This window comes from Loxodonta africana, chromosome 8, assembly GCF_030014295.1.
Source record: "Loxodonta africana isolate mLoxAfr1 chromosome 8, mLoxAfr1.hap2, whole genome shotgun sequence".
In the NCBI taxonomy this organism is placed as follows: Eukaryota; Metazoa; Chordata; class Mammalia; order Proboscidea; family Elephantidae; genus Loxodonta; species Loxodonta africana.
The window spans coordinates 8596410-8613999 of record NC_087349.1 but is presented as its reverse complement, the minus strand read 5'-3'; the positions used below and the strand labels follow the sequence as shown (position 1 = coordinate 8613999).

General features: G+C 42.9%; 1 protein-coding gene across 2 annotated transcripts in view; it reads left to right on the top strand.

Annotated features, from left to right (window-relative positions):
• Positions 1–11560, top strand: part of WEE2 (WEE2 oocyte meiosis inhibiting kinase) — a 38935-nt gene extending 27375 nt beyond the window's left edge. For both annotated transcript variants that reach the window (XM_064289627.1, XM_064289626.1), the window contains 6 exons: positions 2943–3089; positions 3753–3860; positions 3989–4074; positions 4829–4999; positions 7479–7621; positions 9585–11560. In XM_064289627.1, the coding sequence (XP_064145697.1) occupies positions 2943–3089; positions 3753–3860; positions 3989–4074; positions 4829–4999; positions 7479–7621; positions 9585–9741 (812 nt within the window). In that variant the 3' untranslated portion in view covers positions 9742–11560. The remainder of the gene's footprint in view (positions 1–2942; positions 3090–3752; positions 3861–3988; positions 4075–4828; positions 5000–7478; positions 7622–9584) is intronic.
• Positions 11561–17590: the final 6030 nt, after the last annotated feature.

Here is a 17590-nt window from a genome sequence, read left to right as displayed (position 1 = left end):
AGATGGAGTGATTATTCCTGTTACAAATCATTTTCTAATTCGTTTCAACATCTGAAAACCTCCAGTAGTCTCAAGACTGTCATCAGTTTTAGGGTGAAAAACACTCTAGGATGAGATAAGGTGGGCCCTTATCTTCAAGGCATTTTATTCCACCTGCCCTGTTAAGATGAACAAAATACACAAGAAAAAATCAGGTGTGAAGCTAAATGGTACATCTGTGGATAGAAGCATTCAGAGAAGATGAATGTGAGCGAGGCATGGTGCCCGGGGGTAGAAGGAGTCTGGCTTTAAAGGCAGGCAGACCTGGGCTCAAAGCTCAGCTCCGCTGACTAGTTGTGTGGTCTCTGGGATGTCACTAGCCTCACTGAGTAACCAGATAGTCATACTTACTAAGGGCGTAGTTTGAGAATTAGCGATAATCCGTGTCAAATACTAGCACAGGGTCAACACCTGATACATAGTAAGAACTCGATAATAGTCATTAGAATAAGAAAATTCCACAAGGGCTGTAAAACTTGAATGTGACCCCGTGGAAGGATGACTGGAGAACAAGAAAGAGAGGGAAGACGTCCCTTAGGGGACAGCACTTGGGCAAAGGGCATGACATTGGGCATGGGTCTGACTGTCGGAGACTAAGTTGATCTAGGTAAGTCCTTTGTACTGTTCAGTCATAGGAAATAAGGTGAGCCAGGTGAAGAGTGGGAAGACTACGAGGGCCCTGGAAGTCAGGCGGTGATTTCGGTCGAGACGTGGTAGGTTATGGTAGTCATGGTCTAGTCATCATGGTGGTCCAGTTACTTTACTTGCCAGTTGACATGTAACTTTGATTTGTCAAAATGTAATCCATAGACACTAGAGCTCTTCAAATGTGTGTAGATTATGCAAAACAAAGTATGCCCTTATACCTTGTCTTGCTCCTTGGAAACCCTATGGAGCAGTTCTACTCGTCCTATAGGATCGCTGAGTCAGAATTGACTTGATGGCAACAGGTCTTATTCATAGTTATGGATAATCCATGCAGAGGTGTTTACCTATAGCTCTAAACAAAGGGTATTAAGTCCAAAGTATTCATAAGGGAGAATAATGGCCCAGGTTCTGGTCCTTCTACCCCCTTCCCCCTCCATATCCTCCTTCCCCTCCTTCTCACGTCTTCCTCCTCCTGCCCTGTGTCCCCACCCCACCCCCACCCCTTACCCAGGCTAGAAGGGAAACAAGAGCCCCAGTAGACATGGGGTCCTGGGGCAGCCTTGCTCCTCCTGTCACACCTCATAACCTCATCTCCAGAGTCAGTCACTGGGTGATGTCATTTTTAACAACCTCCATCCTTGTTTCTTTCTAATCCATAAGCCATCTACAGTAAATCAGTCCTTAGAAGAGTCCCAGAGAAAAACAAAACTACTTTCCCATAGCTTTTTGTGTATTTCATCAAGGGCTGAATTCTTTTCCCTTTTGATCATAATCTTCTTAGTATGACAGATTGATCTTACTTCATTTCTACACAGGAACCCTTAAATACAACTTCCTCAAAAAGTCCTATTTTCATCACACATCCTATTGTTCTGATGTATATTGGAGGGTGGAGCTAAGGGCTTTGTGAGTGCCAGTGAGACCCAGGACTCTCTAACTTGACTAAAGCATCTGCCAGTGCTTGCTAAATGATGATATAAAGCCTATGTTGTGGTTGTTAGGTGCCGTTGAGTCAATTTTGACTCATAGCTATGTGATAGGACAGAGTAGAACTGCCCCACAGGGCTTCCTTGGCTGTGAACTTTGTGGGAGCAGATTGCCAGGTCTTTCTCCCATGAAGCCACAGGGGGCTTTGAACGACCAACTTTTTGGTTAACAGCCAGTGCTTAACCTTTGTGCCACCAGAGCTTCTTATAAAGTGTGTAGAGTGAGCTAATACCCCAGAGCAGGGGCATACAAGGTCAGGTGGTCATATAAATCCAGGCCCTGTTTTTTATTGATAACATTGATTAATCAAGACAGTCTACAGCTGATGTACAAATATTGTGACACAAATAAGATTTAGGTGTATATAGAGGTTTTGCAGTTTTCTTGGGTGAGCAATCATTAAATGCTCTCATCTCGTGATATGTTTTTAATAGAATTAAACTTAGAATTAATTACATTAAAATTACCAGTGGTCCCTAACTTGTGTCATGATGGTGGAATGGACTCATATACATCAATAGTAGCTCTGTGGTTGGACCTGACTGGCCTTCTGGTTTACGTGTGCTTAGTAATTGGGTAAAACTTTGACAATGTTTATTGTCGTTAGTTGCCTTTGAGTCAGCTCCGGCTCATGGCAACACCGTGTACAACTAAACGAAGTGAAGATGGTCCTGTACCACCTTCATAATCGTTGGTATGCTGCAGTCCATTGTTATGGCCACTGTGTGTTTGAGTGCCTTCCAGCCTGGGAAGCTCTTCTCCCAGCACTACATTGGACAATATCCTGCCGCGATCCACAGAGGTTTCATTGGCTAATTTTCAAAATTAGATTGCCAATCCTTTCTTCTGAGTCTTAGTCTGGAAGCTCTGCTGAAACCTGTCCACCATGGGGACCCTGCTGGCATTTGAAATACCAGTGGCATAGTTTCCAGCATCATAGCAACACACAAGCCACCATAGTACGACAAACTGACAGATGGTGATGGTTTACAATGCTACTTGGGGCATACTTGAGGCAGTAGAGCCTCTAATTGGAAACCTGGGATACTAGAATTTTCTTTTCTTCTTTAAAATCCCCGTAAGTCTTCTTTCCAATGTAGCACAGACAGAAGGCAGATATTGTTATGTTTTATACTGACCCTGAAGTAACCTGGACTTGTTGGACTGAGATCATTGATGAGGAATTTGCTGAATATTTACTAGGCTCTCACCTATAAGACTCATGTGTTTTCCCTCATTTGGTGGAACTGCTCTCTGTTCTTTTCCAGGTGGGAGCCTGCAGGCCACCATATCCGAAAACAAGAAGTCTGGCAATCATTTCCAAGAGCCCAAACTCAAGGATATCCTTCTGCAGATTTCCCTGGGGCTGAAGTACATCCACAGCTCTGGCGTGGTGCACCTGGACATCAAACCTAGTCAGTGTGCACCCATCACGCCTGCTGCACGGCTTGCTCTGTCTCCACCACCCTCAGAAGCTGTGCCTGTGTGTTTGTCAAAGAAAGTGTTTGCTGGCAGGACTCCTTTCTTCTATCAGTCTTCCCCCCAAAATACTCAGTTAGACTGCCTTATTCATTTTCCTCCTGGGCCCAGGAGACTGAGGGAAGTTTCTTTCCAATATAGTGAGGACAGACTATGAAAACAGTTGTTTAATTTACACGACAGCATGTTGGCTATGTCCCAATCATTACAGCTAGTGCTGCCCCCCCTTCCGACTCAGCACTAATCAAAGTGAGCCATGATTGGTGGTTTTCTCATTTACCAATGTGAGACCCAGGCACGAGTTGCTACTATTTGTTTGTGTGTGTGTGTGTGTGTGTGTTGTGAGGTGATAGTACGCTTCCGCCAGTCTCTTCAGTAAATGGGGACTGTCTGAGGACGGTTTACCTCAAAAAGGTATTACCGATAACTGAGCTGCGCTAAGCGGTGGGAGATGTCGCATGGAATAGAAACCTTGGCAGTCTTATTGCGTGAACACAGAGGATGAGGAGGGGGGAGTCTGAAATGTCAGATACAGAAAAGGGTCACTGGGGTGAGAAATATTAGGAATCATTATTTAGATCAATAATGTATTTTTTCAGGTAACATCTTCATTTGTCATAAGATGCAAAATGACTCTCCTGTAGCCCCAGATGAGATTGAGAATGAGACCGATTGGTTTCTCTCTGCCAATGTGATGTATAAAATTGGTGAGCCTGCCTTACACCCCTACACTGCCATCCCAGAAAACTTATGGTGAAGACTGCATTCATTGCAGCTCTGAGGAGACATGCTCTTAAAGACCTCTCTATATTCCCCACCCCCCACCTTCTTTTAGGTGACCTGGGCCATGTGACATCAATAAGTAAACCCAGAGTGGAAGAGGGTGACAGCCGCTACCTGGCTAAAGAGATTTTGCAAGAGGTATAGATTAGGGAAACGTGGGGTATTTTGTCATCTGCTGAACTGTTAACTCTCAAATGAAGGCTGACAGTGAGAGAAATGAAAAGTGTATGTTTATAATTTCAACTTACACCATCTCTTTTCCCCTTCAATATAGAGCCTAAAGGTAGGAGAGAAGCTTTTCTAAAAAAGTGTGAAGAAAGTGGCTCCATCAGGATGAGTCAATACTCACACTGTTCTTCAGACAGGTCCTAGACTGTTTCTCGTATTCCCTGGAATTCCCGACACCTGGGTTGCCTACCAGGAAAGAAAGCTTTCCCTCAAACTCTTATTGGGCCAACCCATGCTTATTAGGCTGCCATCCTTCTGATAGCACTACCAGCTCTGGTAATGGAATGACCTTTAGTCATCGTCCATCTCCCAGATCTCTGTCCATTCAGGCCTGGGACTAAAGTCCTCTAGCATAATAATCATGAAAAAAACAAGTCTTTCCTGCCTCTGATCCGCCATTAATGCTTCAAGCCTCCTTGAACCTGATGGAACAAGATGGTACTAGAAGCTGCCTTGAATTCCTCAGGGCGCAGTGTTATTAATTGGATAGATTTTGCTCCCTCTGTCTCCCCTAGAAATAGACAACTCACCACAGCAATTGTGACCTTGCTCACATGTCTGTTTAGAGCGTGTACACACGCAAATGAAATTCTAAGAGTTGGGTTTTGGCTGAGACTCAGTTCGCTTGGCAAATTAACTGGCCTTCTTGGCTTCTATTTTGAAGGATTATCGGCACCTTCCCAAAGCGGATGTATTTGCTTTGGGATTAACAATTGCAGTGGCCGCAGGGGCTGAGTCGTTACCCGTCAATGGCGTTGTCTGGCATCATATCCGCCAGGGGAACCTTCCGGACATTCCACAGACTCTCTCCGAAAACTTTTACAGTCTGCTCAAGGTGATTTCTCTAATGAAGAGAAAATGGATATGTCTTTTTTAATATGATGGCAATTATGTGGGGAAAGGGCAGTGGAAGGATGTTGGTAGTGCCGTTAACAGAAGGGAAGAAAAAGGAACCATGATGAGGAAGCCCAGAGAAGACATAGGGCAGACTGAAAGCTCCTCAAGGAAACTTTAGAGAACATCAGAAAACCTTTTGTGTTGTAGTTTGCAACGCCCTATTACCAACATTTTTTCATTTACCCTTTCTAACCCTGGTGGCATAGTGGTTAAAAGCTATGGCTGCTAACTAAAACTTTGGCAGTTCCAGTCCACCAGCTGCTCCTTGGAAACCCTATGGGCCAGTTCTACTCTGTCCTGTAGGGTCGCTATAAGTCAGAATCGACTTGATGGCAACAGGTTTGGTTTGGGTGTTTTGGTTTCCTAACAACCGTGTGAACGGACCGGGGGCTATTCTATTCTGTAATCAAGGAAACCGAGGCTCAGAGCAGCTCTTTGGCTTGTAACTGATTAACCCGAAACCGAACGTGCCCTTTTGGCTTCTGTTTCAGGGTTCTAACTATTACCAATGTTAACAGTGATGACACAACTAAAAGATTTGGATTTTGAGTGTGTAGAAGAAAGTATAAGCTACTTTATTGAATGATAGCTGATAATAGCACCAGTCATTTGACCTACTGGAAGAAAGGCATAATATTAATTCAAGGATCTATGTGATAATTGTGCTCAGTGATATCTGAGGTATGTGTGGGGACAAGGAAAAGTGTATTATGTTGGAACAAAAGACCAAACCCATTGCCACTGGGTCCATTCCAATGCATAGTGACCCTATAGGACTGAGTAGTACTGCCCCATAGGGTTTTGAAGGCTGTACTTTTTACGGAAGTGGACTGCCATATCTTTTCTCTCAAGGAGCAGCTGGTGGGTTTGAACAGCTGATCTTTTAGTTAGCAACTGAGCACTTAACCACTGTGCCACCAGGTCTCCTTCTGGAGAAAAGAGAGATTAAAAAAAAAAATTATTTATTTATTTATTTATTTAATTGAGAAGCTCAGAATTACACCAACAAAGTAAAATGTTTATGTAAAATTTACTCATGGCATGTGGAACAGGACGAGGTTGCTGTTGAGGTGAGGCACGCTCGTCGTGACTCCACGGGACACAGTAGGACTGCCCCGAGGCTGTACTCTTTACGGAAGCAGACGGCCACATCTTTCTCTTGCAGAGCAGCTGGCGAGTTTGAACCACCAGCCTTTAGATTAGCAGCCAAGTGCTTAACAACTGCACTACCACAGCGCCTTTTAGGATGGGATTACAAAACCAAACCCACTGCCATTGAGTCCACCTTATAGGACAGAGTAGAACTGTCCCACAGGGCCTCCAAGGCTGTAAATCTTTATGCAAGCAGACTGCCACATCTTTGTCCCCTAGAGCAGCCAGCGGGTTTGAACTGCCAACCTTTTGGTTAGCAGCTTAGTGCTTAGCCATTGTGCCACCAGGGCTCTTAGGATGGGGTTAGGACCCCTAAAATAGCCTTAGAGATATCTATTGTCCTGCAGATAAGATCTGAGTTTCATCATTTACCTGCAAGCTTCAAATGTAGCTACAAACTTGTCCTTCTTCCTGACTTTTTTTGCTTTCATGAAGGAAGATGGTAAACCTTCCGCACAGTGGTCTTTTGTTCATAGGCTGGTTGTTACTTCTGCATGTAAACTGCTCCTTGATTTAGCTAATACTTACTGAGCACCTTCATGCTGGCCCTGCGCAAGGTGATAATATACACAAGGTTAATTCATTTAATTCTCATGACACTTCTGCAAGGTGAATATGGTTATCCCCATTTTCAGGAAAAGGAAACTGTGTTTCACCAAAGCTAGGTGACTTGCTCAAAGTTACATAGTAAGTGGTGCAGCTGGCAGGGAGCCTTGATCTCCAAAGGGAAGGGTCTGTGCTTTCCCCATTATACTACACTGCTAGTTGCTGTATATAATTAGTTATGTTCTACTATATTCGTGTCATTTTAGGTTACTAACACCCTCTGCCTTATATGTCATGGTGGAGAGTTCTTGATTCATTTTCAGTAGAAAAAAGAGCATGGTACAGTGGAAAGAAGGCTGGACTAGGAGTTGAGTAGCCTTGGTTTGGTCTTGGCCCTGCCAATAAGTTGGGCAAGTCACTTTTTATCTTAGGGCCTCAGTTTCTTGCTCTCCAAAATTATAGAATTAGACCAGTTAGTCATCCAGCCATCTCTATGGTACTTAAAGACTAGTCCATGATGAGGACAGCTGATGCTCCTGGGCAGGGATGAGCCTCCTGTCCAAGGTGGAGCTAAGCTTTCATTTATTTCCTTCTCTGCACAAAGGAGAAGCAGGGTTCCACAAAAAGCTGGGCAGAAGCTGGGATGGCATTGGCTTGGGTGGCTGGGTGGGTTCCCAATAGTGAAATTTCTATTTTCTTCCTTTTGGTGATATCATCAGACTATGATCCACCCTGATGCTGAGAAGAGACCTTCTGCAGTGACTCTGGCCAGAAATCAGGTCCTGTGTCCCTCCCTGGGGAGAACTGAAGAGCTCCAGCAGCAGCTGAACTTGGAAAAGGTCAAGACGGCCACACTGGAAAGGTAGATTTTGGATGTTGGAGTCAAAGAACCTATCTATGTCTACCACTCACACTGATGTGCCTGGTCTGCTGTGTCTTCCACGCGAACTCAAGCAGAACTGAACGTTCTGATACATAAACCTCTGCCCACAAGGAAGATGGCATTGTGAGGTCCTTGGTGTAGCATGGGGCTGGGAGGCTGCTTGAGAGAGAAAATTCTGGTACCTGCAACAAAAGCACAAGTAAGGAATGGAGTGCAAGGACATACAAGTGGTGAAGAAAACGTGTAGGATTTTGAGTGACAGCAGGTAACTGTTGGGTGACTGCCTAATATAACCGTAGGTGAGATGGGCAGAAACCGACTTTAGAAACCCCATTAAGTTTCAGGATAAGCAGACAGACAGACACACAGTCCCGGTGCGTGTTTAGAGGAAGAGGTATTTTCTGAGCAGAGAAATCAGTCCAGTCTCTTAATCGTGTAGGTTTGTCTTCATGTGTGCACTTACTTATTAATCTATTCCTTCATCAAACAATGGAAGTTAACTAGATGGGGTGGGTTTGAGGAAGAGGACAGGCAATGATGTTGAGCAGAATTCTGAAGACATTTTTAAGTGATTATTATGTATATTGTGCATTGCTGAAAATACAAAAAAGCAGATGAAAAGTGGCTTTTTCCTAAAATAAGCTTAAAAGTTCAGCTACTCTTGGATTCACAATCCATCTTAGAAAGATTGACTTGAAAAGTCCCCCGAATGATTTCTTGGTAAGAAGTTGTGGAGACACTAAGCCTTTAATCAGGTAATTCTTCCTAATCGGTAATTAATATGTTTTTGCTCTACCTTTCAAATCCCATTTTCAATAAATGAAGTACATTATTGATTGTACTTCACTAGATAAATGAAGTACAAAGATACAGATAGGTACCTATATGTGTATCACTTAGAGTGCGTGTGTGCCTTCCGTGAAGCCGGCTGTGGAGGCTCGACTCACTGCCATTAGCCATCCCCAGGATGGGTTCCGTCACACACAGAGAGCAGATGCCTTCTTGAAATTACTCATACCAGTCATTGGCCAGCTTTTTCTGTAAAGGGCCGGATAGTAAATATTTTAGGCTTTGTGGGCCACATGGTTTGTGTTACAACTACTCAGTTCTGCTGTTGTAGTGTGAAAACAGCCCTAAAAAACAAAACAGATGTTGCTGTAGAGTTGATTCCAACTTATAGCGACCCTATAGTACAGGGTAGAATTGCTCCATAGGGTTTCAAAGGCTGTAATCTTTACAGAAGGAGATCGAGCACCAGGTCTCTTCCCCCAAGGAGCTGCTGGGTGAGGTCAAACCACTGATCTTTCGAGTACTTTACCCACTTGCATCACCAGGCCTTCTTGAAAATAGTCCTAGACGGTACATAGACAGCGGGGCACGGCCGTGTTCCAGTAAGGAGTCTTGCTTGATGCACATGGTTAAGGGCTCAACTACTAGCCTCAGAAAAGAGACCTGGCAATCTGCTTCCAGGAGATCACAGTCTTGAAAACCCTATGGAGTGCAGCTCAACTCTGTACTTGTGGTGGCGCCATGAGTTGGAATCAACTTGATGGCAACTGGATTGATTTTCTTGGTTTGGTGTCCCAGGAAAGTCTTATTTACAAAAACAAGTGGTGGGCTGGATTTGGCTGTGGTTTGCCAGCTCCCGTAGCTTCGCATATAGTCTGTGGCGTCATTCACTTAATGTCTTCAATTTTAAAGAACATTGAAGTCACCATCAATAGGCTTTGGAAAACTGAACCTGCTGTGCCCTGTGGCATGTGAATGCCAGCCATTTTTTATGACAATCACAGGGATGGAATTTTCCAATCAAGCTCAGGCTTGTTTCTGTAAATCCTGAAATAAAATGAAAACCCTATTTCCGTGCTTGTTTTGATCATAAATATTATCTCTCGTTGGGAGTTAAGTAACCTGTGCTTCCCCCAATGTTGTTTGTTGCCAGGGAACTGAGAGAAGCCCAGCAGACCCAGTCCCCCAAGGAAGACACTCACCTTGGTGATCCTGAGGACTCAGCTACCCACTCAGTATCAAGAAGCACCAAACGCCTGGTGGGAGGAAAGAGCACAAGGTCTTCAAGCTTTACCTTTGGGAAATCCTGAGGGGATACAGTTTTATTTTCCCTTTTCCCATTCTCATAAGAACTCATTTCATACCAGCCATACTTCTACTCTACAGCTTCTAGAAATCAGTGTTGACTATCCCAATCTGCCTCCGATAAAATGGAAACGTTAACCAACTTGAATGCCCAAAGATTTCAAAAGCCACTCCTGATTAATCATTCCCAGCCAAGATCCCCAGGCGATCCTGGCTTCTTATTAGCGGTCATTCCCAATACAATCATTGGTAGCCATTTCTCTTCTCTGTTGCTATATTCCCAGTGGTACCTTTGAACGATTTATTCACTCTCACATTTGTTGATGAACAAAGGGAAAGCAAGGGCCTCAGAGCCGATGGGAGAAAAGGAAGCAGCCCTTGGCATGGCCTGTGGACCAAGAGGTTGCTGTTACCGGATAGCCACCAAGGATCCCAGGGACCCTCGCGGTACATGGAAAGGAGTAAAACTTGGCTTTCAGTTGAGGTAACAGCTTGTAAGAAAATGAGCTTGGATTTCGGCAGTGCTGCTTGTGTTATATGATGCTGCTCCAAAAAGAGAATTCTCAGGTGCTTTGTATACGAGGCTCTCCTAGGTATTTTCTGGATGGAGGCAGTCCCTCTCTCTGATATTGTATTTATTAAATAAATGACTTCACCATTACATTAGGCAGGTAGAAGTAAGACCATATAGAACTAGAACATTTGTCTGCTGGCTGCTGACTTGTGGAACAAAAACACTCGGAGTAAAGGGCTCCAGGGAAATTTGACTCAGCTGTTCTTCCCCAGTCTGTTTGCACCGATCCTCTTGTGGCTGTTACGACATTTTGATTTTTCTGGGTGTCACCAATTTCTCTTGGTCTTAGGATCAGAATTTGCCTTTGTTTCCTGTGATTTTTTCCCACATTTTATTCAAATCTGTTTCTCTGTATATATTTTTAAAGGAATAGAACATTTTTAAATAAAGTTTTTTATGTTTTCCAAAGCCAGATATTGGTAAAGTACTCTTCTTCACAATATAGAGCTAACAAAGAATGAGAAACTTGTGTTGGAAAATGCCTCTTGAGTATATGGGTGAGAAAATTCAGTAGGTTAGTAGTAATAGGTCTTGGCTGCAAGGCCCAGCTTTGTAAGCGAAAAAGCCAATAATGGTCAGGCTCTGGTATAAAATAATATTGGTCATAAACGTGTTTGCTAGCTTCTATTTTAGTCACCCACCACCTGTCTGTCAGCTTGTCATACTGTGGTGGCCTCCATATAGCTATGATGCTGGAAGTAATGCCACCAGTATCTCATATACCAGCAGGGTCACTTGTGGTGGACGGGTTTCAGCAGAGCTTTTTTTCTAGACTAGGACAGATGAGGAAGAAAGGCTGGTGATCTACTTCCAAAAATTAGCCAGTGAAAAACCTACAGATCACAACAGAACACTGACTTGCTTGCTTTGGACACGTCATCAGGAGGGACCAGTAATCGCTGGAGGAGGACATCATGTATCGTGAGGTAGAACCGCGGTGAGATGGATTGGCCCGACAGCCGCAACAATGGACTCAACCCAACATGCCAGCGATTGTGAAGATGACGCAGGACTGGGCAACATTTCATTCTGTTGTACGTAAGGTCACCATGAGTTGAAGATGATTCGGTGGCAGATTATCTGCCCACCCACCCATCCACCCATCCATGTCATGTTAATGATGGTAGCCAGTCCATGGTATGTAGGCTTTTTCTGCTGCCTTATTTTCTTTCCACTTCACCTTTAAAAGCAAATTAAGGAGTTTTTATTGAATAAATCCTCACACTATCCTTTGCTTTGTCCTGGAGTAGCAATTCTTTCCATGCAATTAAGTGGGACATAGTGCCCTGGACGGTCCATTTCCTTTTTTTTTTTTTAACTACATTTTTATTCAAAGTTTTAAAATTTATCTCTTGCTCCTCCCCCCACTCTCTTCCATACCAGGCCATGCCCTTTGGAGTATAATGCAAGGTCCGCCACAATTTGTGATTTAGAAACAGGTATATCAACTGACACAATGTATAGACCATATTTCTTTGGTTATATTTCATAGGCATTGATAACTACCACTATTAGGGTCCACAGCGCCTTCTCTACGATGTTCATCAAAGCCTTTCCTATCTCCCGAAAGAATCTGGTACCAGATTATTGGTTTTTCTCTGTCTTCGTTGGACTTGGTAGTAGCAGGAAGTCACCAAAAGAGCACATAGCTGCCTAGACACTCACTCTTCAGCATGAGAGGGATTGCGTCTCACTGGTGTCGGGATTTAATCCTGTCCACTTCAGTTAGAACTTTGCCCCTTGCCTCAGTAAGAAGCTCCATGCTCAGTCAGGAAGTTCTGTTTCTGCACTGAGACCATGATATAACCCCAGAGCTAATGACCAGAATTATTTCATTCACACCATCGAGCTGGCAACATTAAGGAAGTTAAATTTAAATGCTTTAGGAGAGAAGTAGTTGGTTTTCTATGGACGTATCTTAAACATATCACTAATGCTGACAGTGTGTCCACAGATAATCTTGACACTTACAGTTAAATCAGTAAGTCCTGGGCTTTGCTGGTCTCAGCTCTAACGCACCTACCATCTTATCGTTGTTGGTTGCTGTTGGGTTGGCTCCAACTCATGGTGACTCCACGTACAACAGAATGAGATGTTGCCTGGTTCTGTGCTATCTTCATGATCATTGGTACGCTTCAGTCCTTTGTGGCAGTCACTGTGTATTTTGAGTGATTTCCAACTTGGGAGGCTAATCTTCCAGCACTATATAGTACAGTAGTCGGTTGTGTTCCACAGGGTTTTCACTGACTAATTTTCAGAAGTAGATTGCCAGGCGTTTCTTTCTAGTCTGTAAGTACTGCTGAAACCTGTCCACTATGGGGGACCCTGCTGGTCTTTGAAATACTGGTGGCCTAGCTTCCAGCATCACAGCAACATGCAAGCCACCACAGTACGACAAGCTGATAGACCGGTGGTGGGTACCAACCTATAGAAGCCATTTATCTAAGGTTGTAGAAGGAGTAACATGGAAAGACAAATGTCAGTATTTCAGCCTGAACAATTAAGCTTTTTCATCTAGATGAATTATACCTTCAATCTTAAATTATATAAAAGTTGTCAGTTTGAGGTTTTTAACTAAAAAAGTACCATATTAACTACAAAGTATTGCTAAAATTGCTTTTGGAACACTTTAAAATCTATGTTCATAATCATTTTAGGTAATAAGTGCTATAATTTTCTAACAGTTTTGATGAGGCTTTAGTAAAACTAATTTAAAAGCAAAGCGAAATTGATGAAAATAATTTTTTTTTTTTTTACAGTAACAAAACTACCCAAATCTTCCTATCTAAGACAAAACATTGCCAACCTTATCTCTCCTGACTGATGACTAGAAACTCTTTTAATTTAGTGAGAAACTAAGCCATGGCCAAAGGTAACTTGTGGCCCTGGACATATGCAATGCACACTTCTCTTTCTCAGTTTTGCAAGGGATGAGATCCCTGAATTAGTCCACTACGGCCAGGTGTGATGGTAGCTGGTGACAGCCCCATTCTACCTGTCACCGCTTCTCAACATTAACCCAGTGCCGTCAAGTTGATTTCGACTCAAAGGCCTTTTTCTGGGTCCATGAATGAACTACAGAAAGTTTATAATTATATAAAAGTGTGTGTGTGTGTGTACGCGCGCGCGAAAGCGAGAGAGACAAGGAGAGGTTTCAGGGCTTCCTCGTCAAAATTCAAATTTTAAATTCTTGAAGGGGCATCTCTAATACCAAAAACAAAAAAACAAAAAAAAAAAACAAACATTAAGCCAGTCTTCAAGGCCTCTTGATTCTTTGTTTGTTCTTCTAATTTCAGGCATATTTGAGTATCCTTTATGCGTTCTTCCTCTTTCTCTGCTTTGGCCTGTGACCTGGGCCTTCTAAATCCTGTCATTGTTTTAAAGCACATTGCTAATTGGACGTTCACAACAAGGGCCCTGTCCTTAGGGGTTCATGGTCAATGGGCCACCTTCATGATCATTTAAATTATAATACGAGATAGGCTGGATGCAAAGACAATGAAATGAGAGAACAAAGAAAGGAGGGACTCTTGGTATAGAGTCTTGAAAGGATGGGGAGGGCCTTCTAGACCCCCAGGACAGTGAGGGCAAAGCCAAGCTGAAGCGTTTGTTGCACTGGGAACATGGGTGCCAAACAAAATTTGATAATAGAAGAAAATGCTTTGACTCAGTTCCTCCAGGACACTAAAAAAAATGTTTTAAACATGTTTTTCTTTGCTAAGGGGGGGCGGGAGCAGGAACTAAAGTAGCAGCACTTGCAAGTGTCTCCAGCCAACAATCTAAGTGTGTGTTGCTGATTCCCACCTGAAAGAGAGTTCAGATTAGCCCAGACGCTCTGTTGAGATGTTATCTGTAAGGTTATAGGAGCTTCCGCAAGGCTGTCCATTTTCAGCATGCATGGTGCTTTCTGCTTTCCTCTGAAACAACTGTGCCCACAGCTCCAAGTATTTGTGAATGGAAATGAAGAGACAGGGGCTAGTGGCACAGTGAAGAAGGAAGTTTTAGGGCCAAGTGGTTAGACACAGGTGAATGGGTATGCCTGATCCTGGACGAGATTTAAAGATGATTCCAAAGTTCAAGTCTGGGAAGGTGCTGGTACCATTAAAAAGACAAGGATGTTAGAAGAGGGACATTGGTTTTGGAAGAGAGGCTGAATTCAGTTTTTCAGTTTGACTTGACATCCCATGTGGAAGTAGGATTTTTTTTTTTTTAATTTTATCGTGGTAAAAGATATATAATAAAAAATTTGCCATTTTAACCATTTTAAGTGTACAGTTCAGTGATGTTAATTACCATCATGTTGTGTAACCATCACAAGTATGTATTTCTAAACATTTTACGTCACCCCGAAAAGAAACTCAGCATCCCTAAGCAAGAACCCCCTATTCCCCCCATCACTGATAAACATCTGTCTCTGTGCATTTGCCTATTCTGGATATTTCATATGGGTGGGATCATATAATATTTGTCCTTTTGTGCCTGGCTTCTTTCCTTTAGCGTAATGTTTCAAGGTTCATCCACAGGGTAGAATGTATCAGAACTACATTTCTCTTTATGGCTGAATAATATTCTATTGTACGTGAATAGTGTTTTTTTTCACAGGAGATCACTGGAGGGCGTTGGCAGTAGGAACATAGAGGAAGGGACGGTGGTTGATCAATCCTGCCTGGAAGCCTGAAGGCAGCATGACACGCTGTCTCTCAGGAACTAGACTTCGTGAAGGTGGAAGTAAAATGGAGATGTTATTAGTTGCCATCGAGCTGACGCCCTGTATGTGGAGTAGAATTGCTCCACAGGGTTTTCGAGGCTGTGATTTTTGGAAGCAGATCACCAAGCCTGTCTTCCCAGGTGCCTCTGGGTGGGTTCCAACCTCCAACCTTTTGGTTAGTAGTCAAGTGCTTAATGGTTTGCACCACCCAGGGACTCCATAAAAATGGGAGATAAGCTTCCAGAAATATTCCAGCTAGTGAGCCAGACTTTCAGGAGCAGGTAAGCTGGACCTTGCAAACCTTGTGAAGTAGTTTACACTTTAAGGGCAAGAATGGACCACTGAAGGGTTTTAAGTAGGTGTCCGTGGGTGAACCGGAGGGAAGACTTCCTCTTCAGGAACCCTGATAGGACAGGGAAGGGAGATGGAAAAGGCTAGGGAGCCCCCTTGGACCAGGATTCCACCATCTGCAGGGCTCCTGCACCCAACAGGGCCAGGATTAATGATATTTTAATGCAATATTTAAAAACAATTAAAAATTAGATAAAAAATTAATGAAAAACCATGATAAATAAAATATCAAGATTTTAAATAAAAACAGGATCAGTAAGCTCAAGTTAATTAAAAATTATTTAAGAATGCTGCTTGACTCAATTGGCATAACATAGTTTATAATGAAAATGTTCTACATCCTGGTTTGGCCAGTAGCATCCAGAGTCTTAAAAGCTTGTGAGCGGCCATCTAAGATAGTCCACTGGTCCCACCCCATCTGGAACAAGGGAGAATGAAGAGAACCAAAGACACAAGGGAAAGACCAGTCCAAAGGACTAATGGACCACAACTACCACAACCTTCACCAGACTGAGTCCAGCATAACTAGATGGTGCCCGGCTACCACCACTGACTTCTCTGATAGGGATCACAACAGAGGGTCCCAGACGGGGCTGGAGAAAAATGTAGAACAAAATTCTAACTCACAAAAAAGGATCAGACTTATTGATCTGACAGAGACTGAAGAAGCCCTGAGAATATGGATCCCGACACCCTTTTAACTCAGCACTGAAGTCACTCCTGAGGTTCACCTTTCAGCCAAAGATTAGATAGGCCCATAAAACAAATGATAATATCGTATCTCAAAGCACACTAGCCCAGGGGAAAGGACGAGAAGGCAGGAGAGGACAGGAAAGCTGGACAAATGGAAATGGGGAACCCAAGGTTGAGAAGGGGAGAGTGTTGACACGTTGCGGAGTTGGCAACCAATGTCACAAAACAATATGTGTATTAATTGTTTAATGAGAAATTTATTTGCTCTGTAAACTTCATCTAAAGCACAATAAAAAAATAAATACATTTAAAAAAGAATGCTGCTTGGTCACAAAAAATTGTCAGGCATGACAACTCTGTCAATTAGAAACAAGCTAAGTGAAGAAGTAGATTTTGAAAATATTATTGATGAGTTTACTTATGTTAAAGCCAAGAAAGTAAAATTATAATAAATTCTGTTTTTGGTAGAAATAAAATAAACTTAATGTTGTGAGTCTTAATACACCTACTTTTCAAATTTTCAGTATTTCCTCAACTACTTCATTGTTGTTGTGTGCTATTGAGTCAAATTCAAGTCACAGTTACCCCATGTGACAGAGTAGAAGCGCCCCACAGGATTTTCTAGGTTGTTTTTTTTTTTTTTTTTTTAATCTTGACTAAAGCAGATCTCCAGGTCTTTCTCCCACAGGGGTGATGACTGGGTTCCAACCACCAACCTTTCAGTTAGCAGCCAAGTACCTAACCACTGTACCACCAGCACTACTGTCAACTACTTTGTTAAGTGCCATCCTGTCAGATCCAACTCAAAATGAGCCTATGTACAACTGAACAAAACACTGCCCAGTCCTGCGCCATCCTCCCAATTGTTATGTTTAAGCTCATTGTTGCAGCCACCGTGTCAATCCATCTCATTGAGGGTTGTCTTCTCTTTCGATGACCCTCTACTTTAACAAGCATGATGTCCTTCTCCAGGGACTTGTCCCTCCTGATAACATGTCCCAGGTACATAAGATGAAGTCTCACCATCCTTGCTTCTAAGGAGAATTCTGGCATACTACTTCCAAGACAGATTCGTTTGTTCTTTTGGCATTCCATGGTATATTCAATATTCTTTGCCCACACCATAATTCAAATGGGTCATTTCTTCTTCAGTCTTCCTTATCCATTGTCTAGCTTTCACATGCATATGAGGCAACCGAAAATATCACGGTTTGGGTCAGGCACACCTTAGTCCTCAAGGTGACCTCTTTGCAACACTTTAAAGAGGTCTTTTGCAGGAGATTTGCCCAATGTAATGTGTCATTTGATTTCTTGACTGCTGCTTCTATGGGTGTTGATTGTGGATCCAAGTAAAATGAAATCCTTGACAACTTCAATCTTTTCTGTTTAACACGATGTTGCTTACTGGATCAGTTGTGAAGATTTTTGTTTTCTTTATGTTAAGGTGCAATCCGTACTGAAGGCTGTCTTTGATCTTCATCAATAAGTGCTTCAAGTCTTCTTCATTTTTCACAAGCAAGGTTGTGTC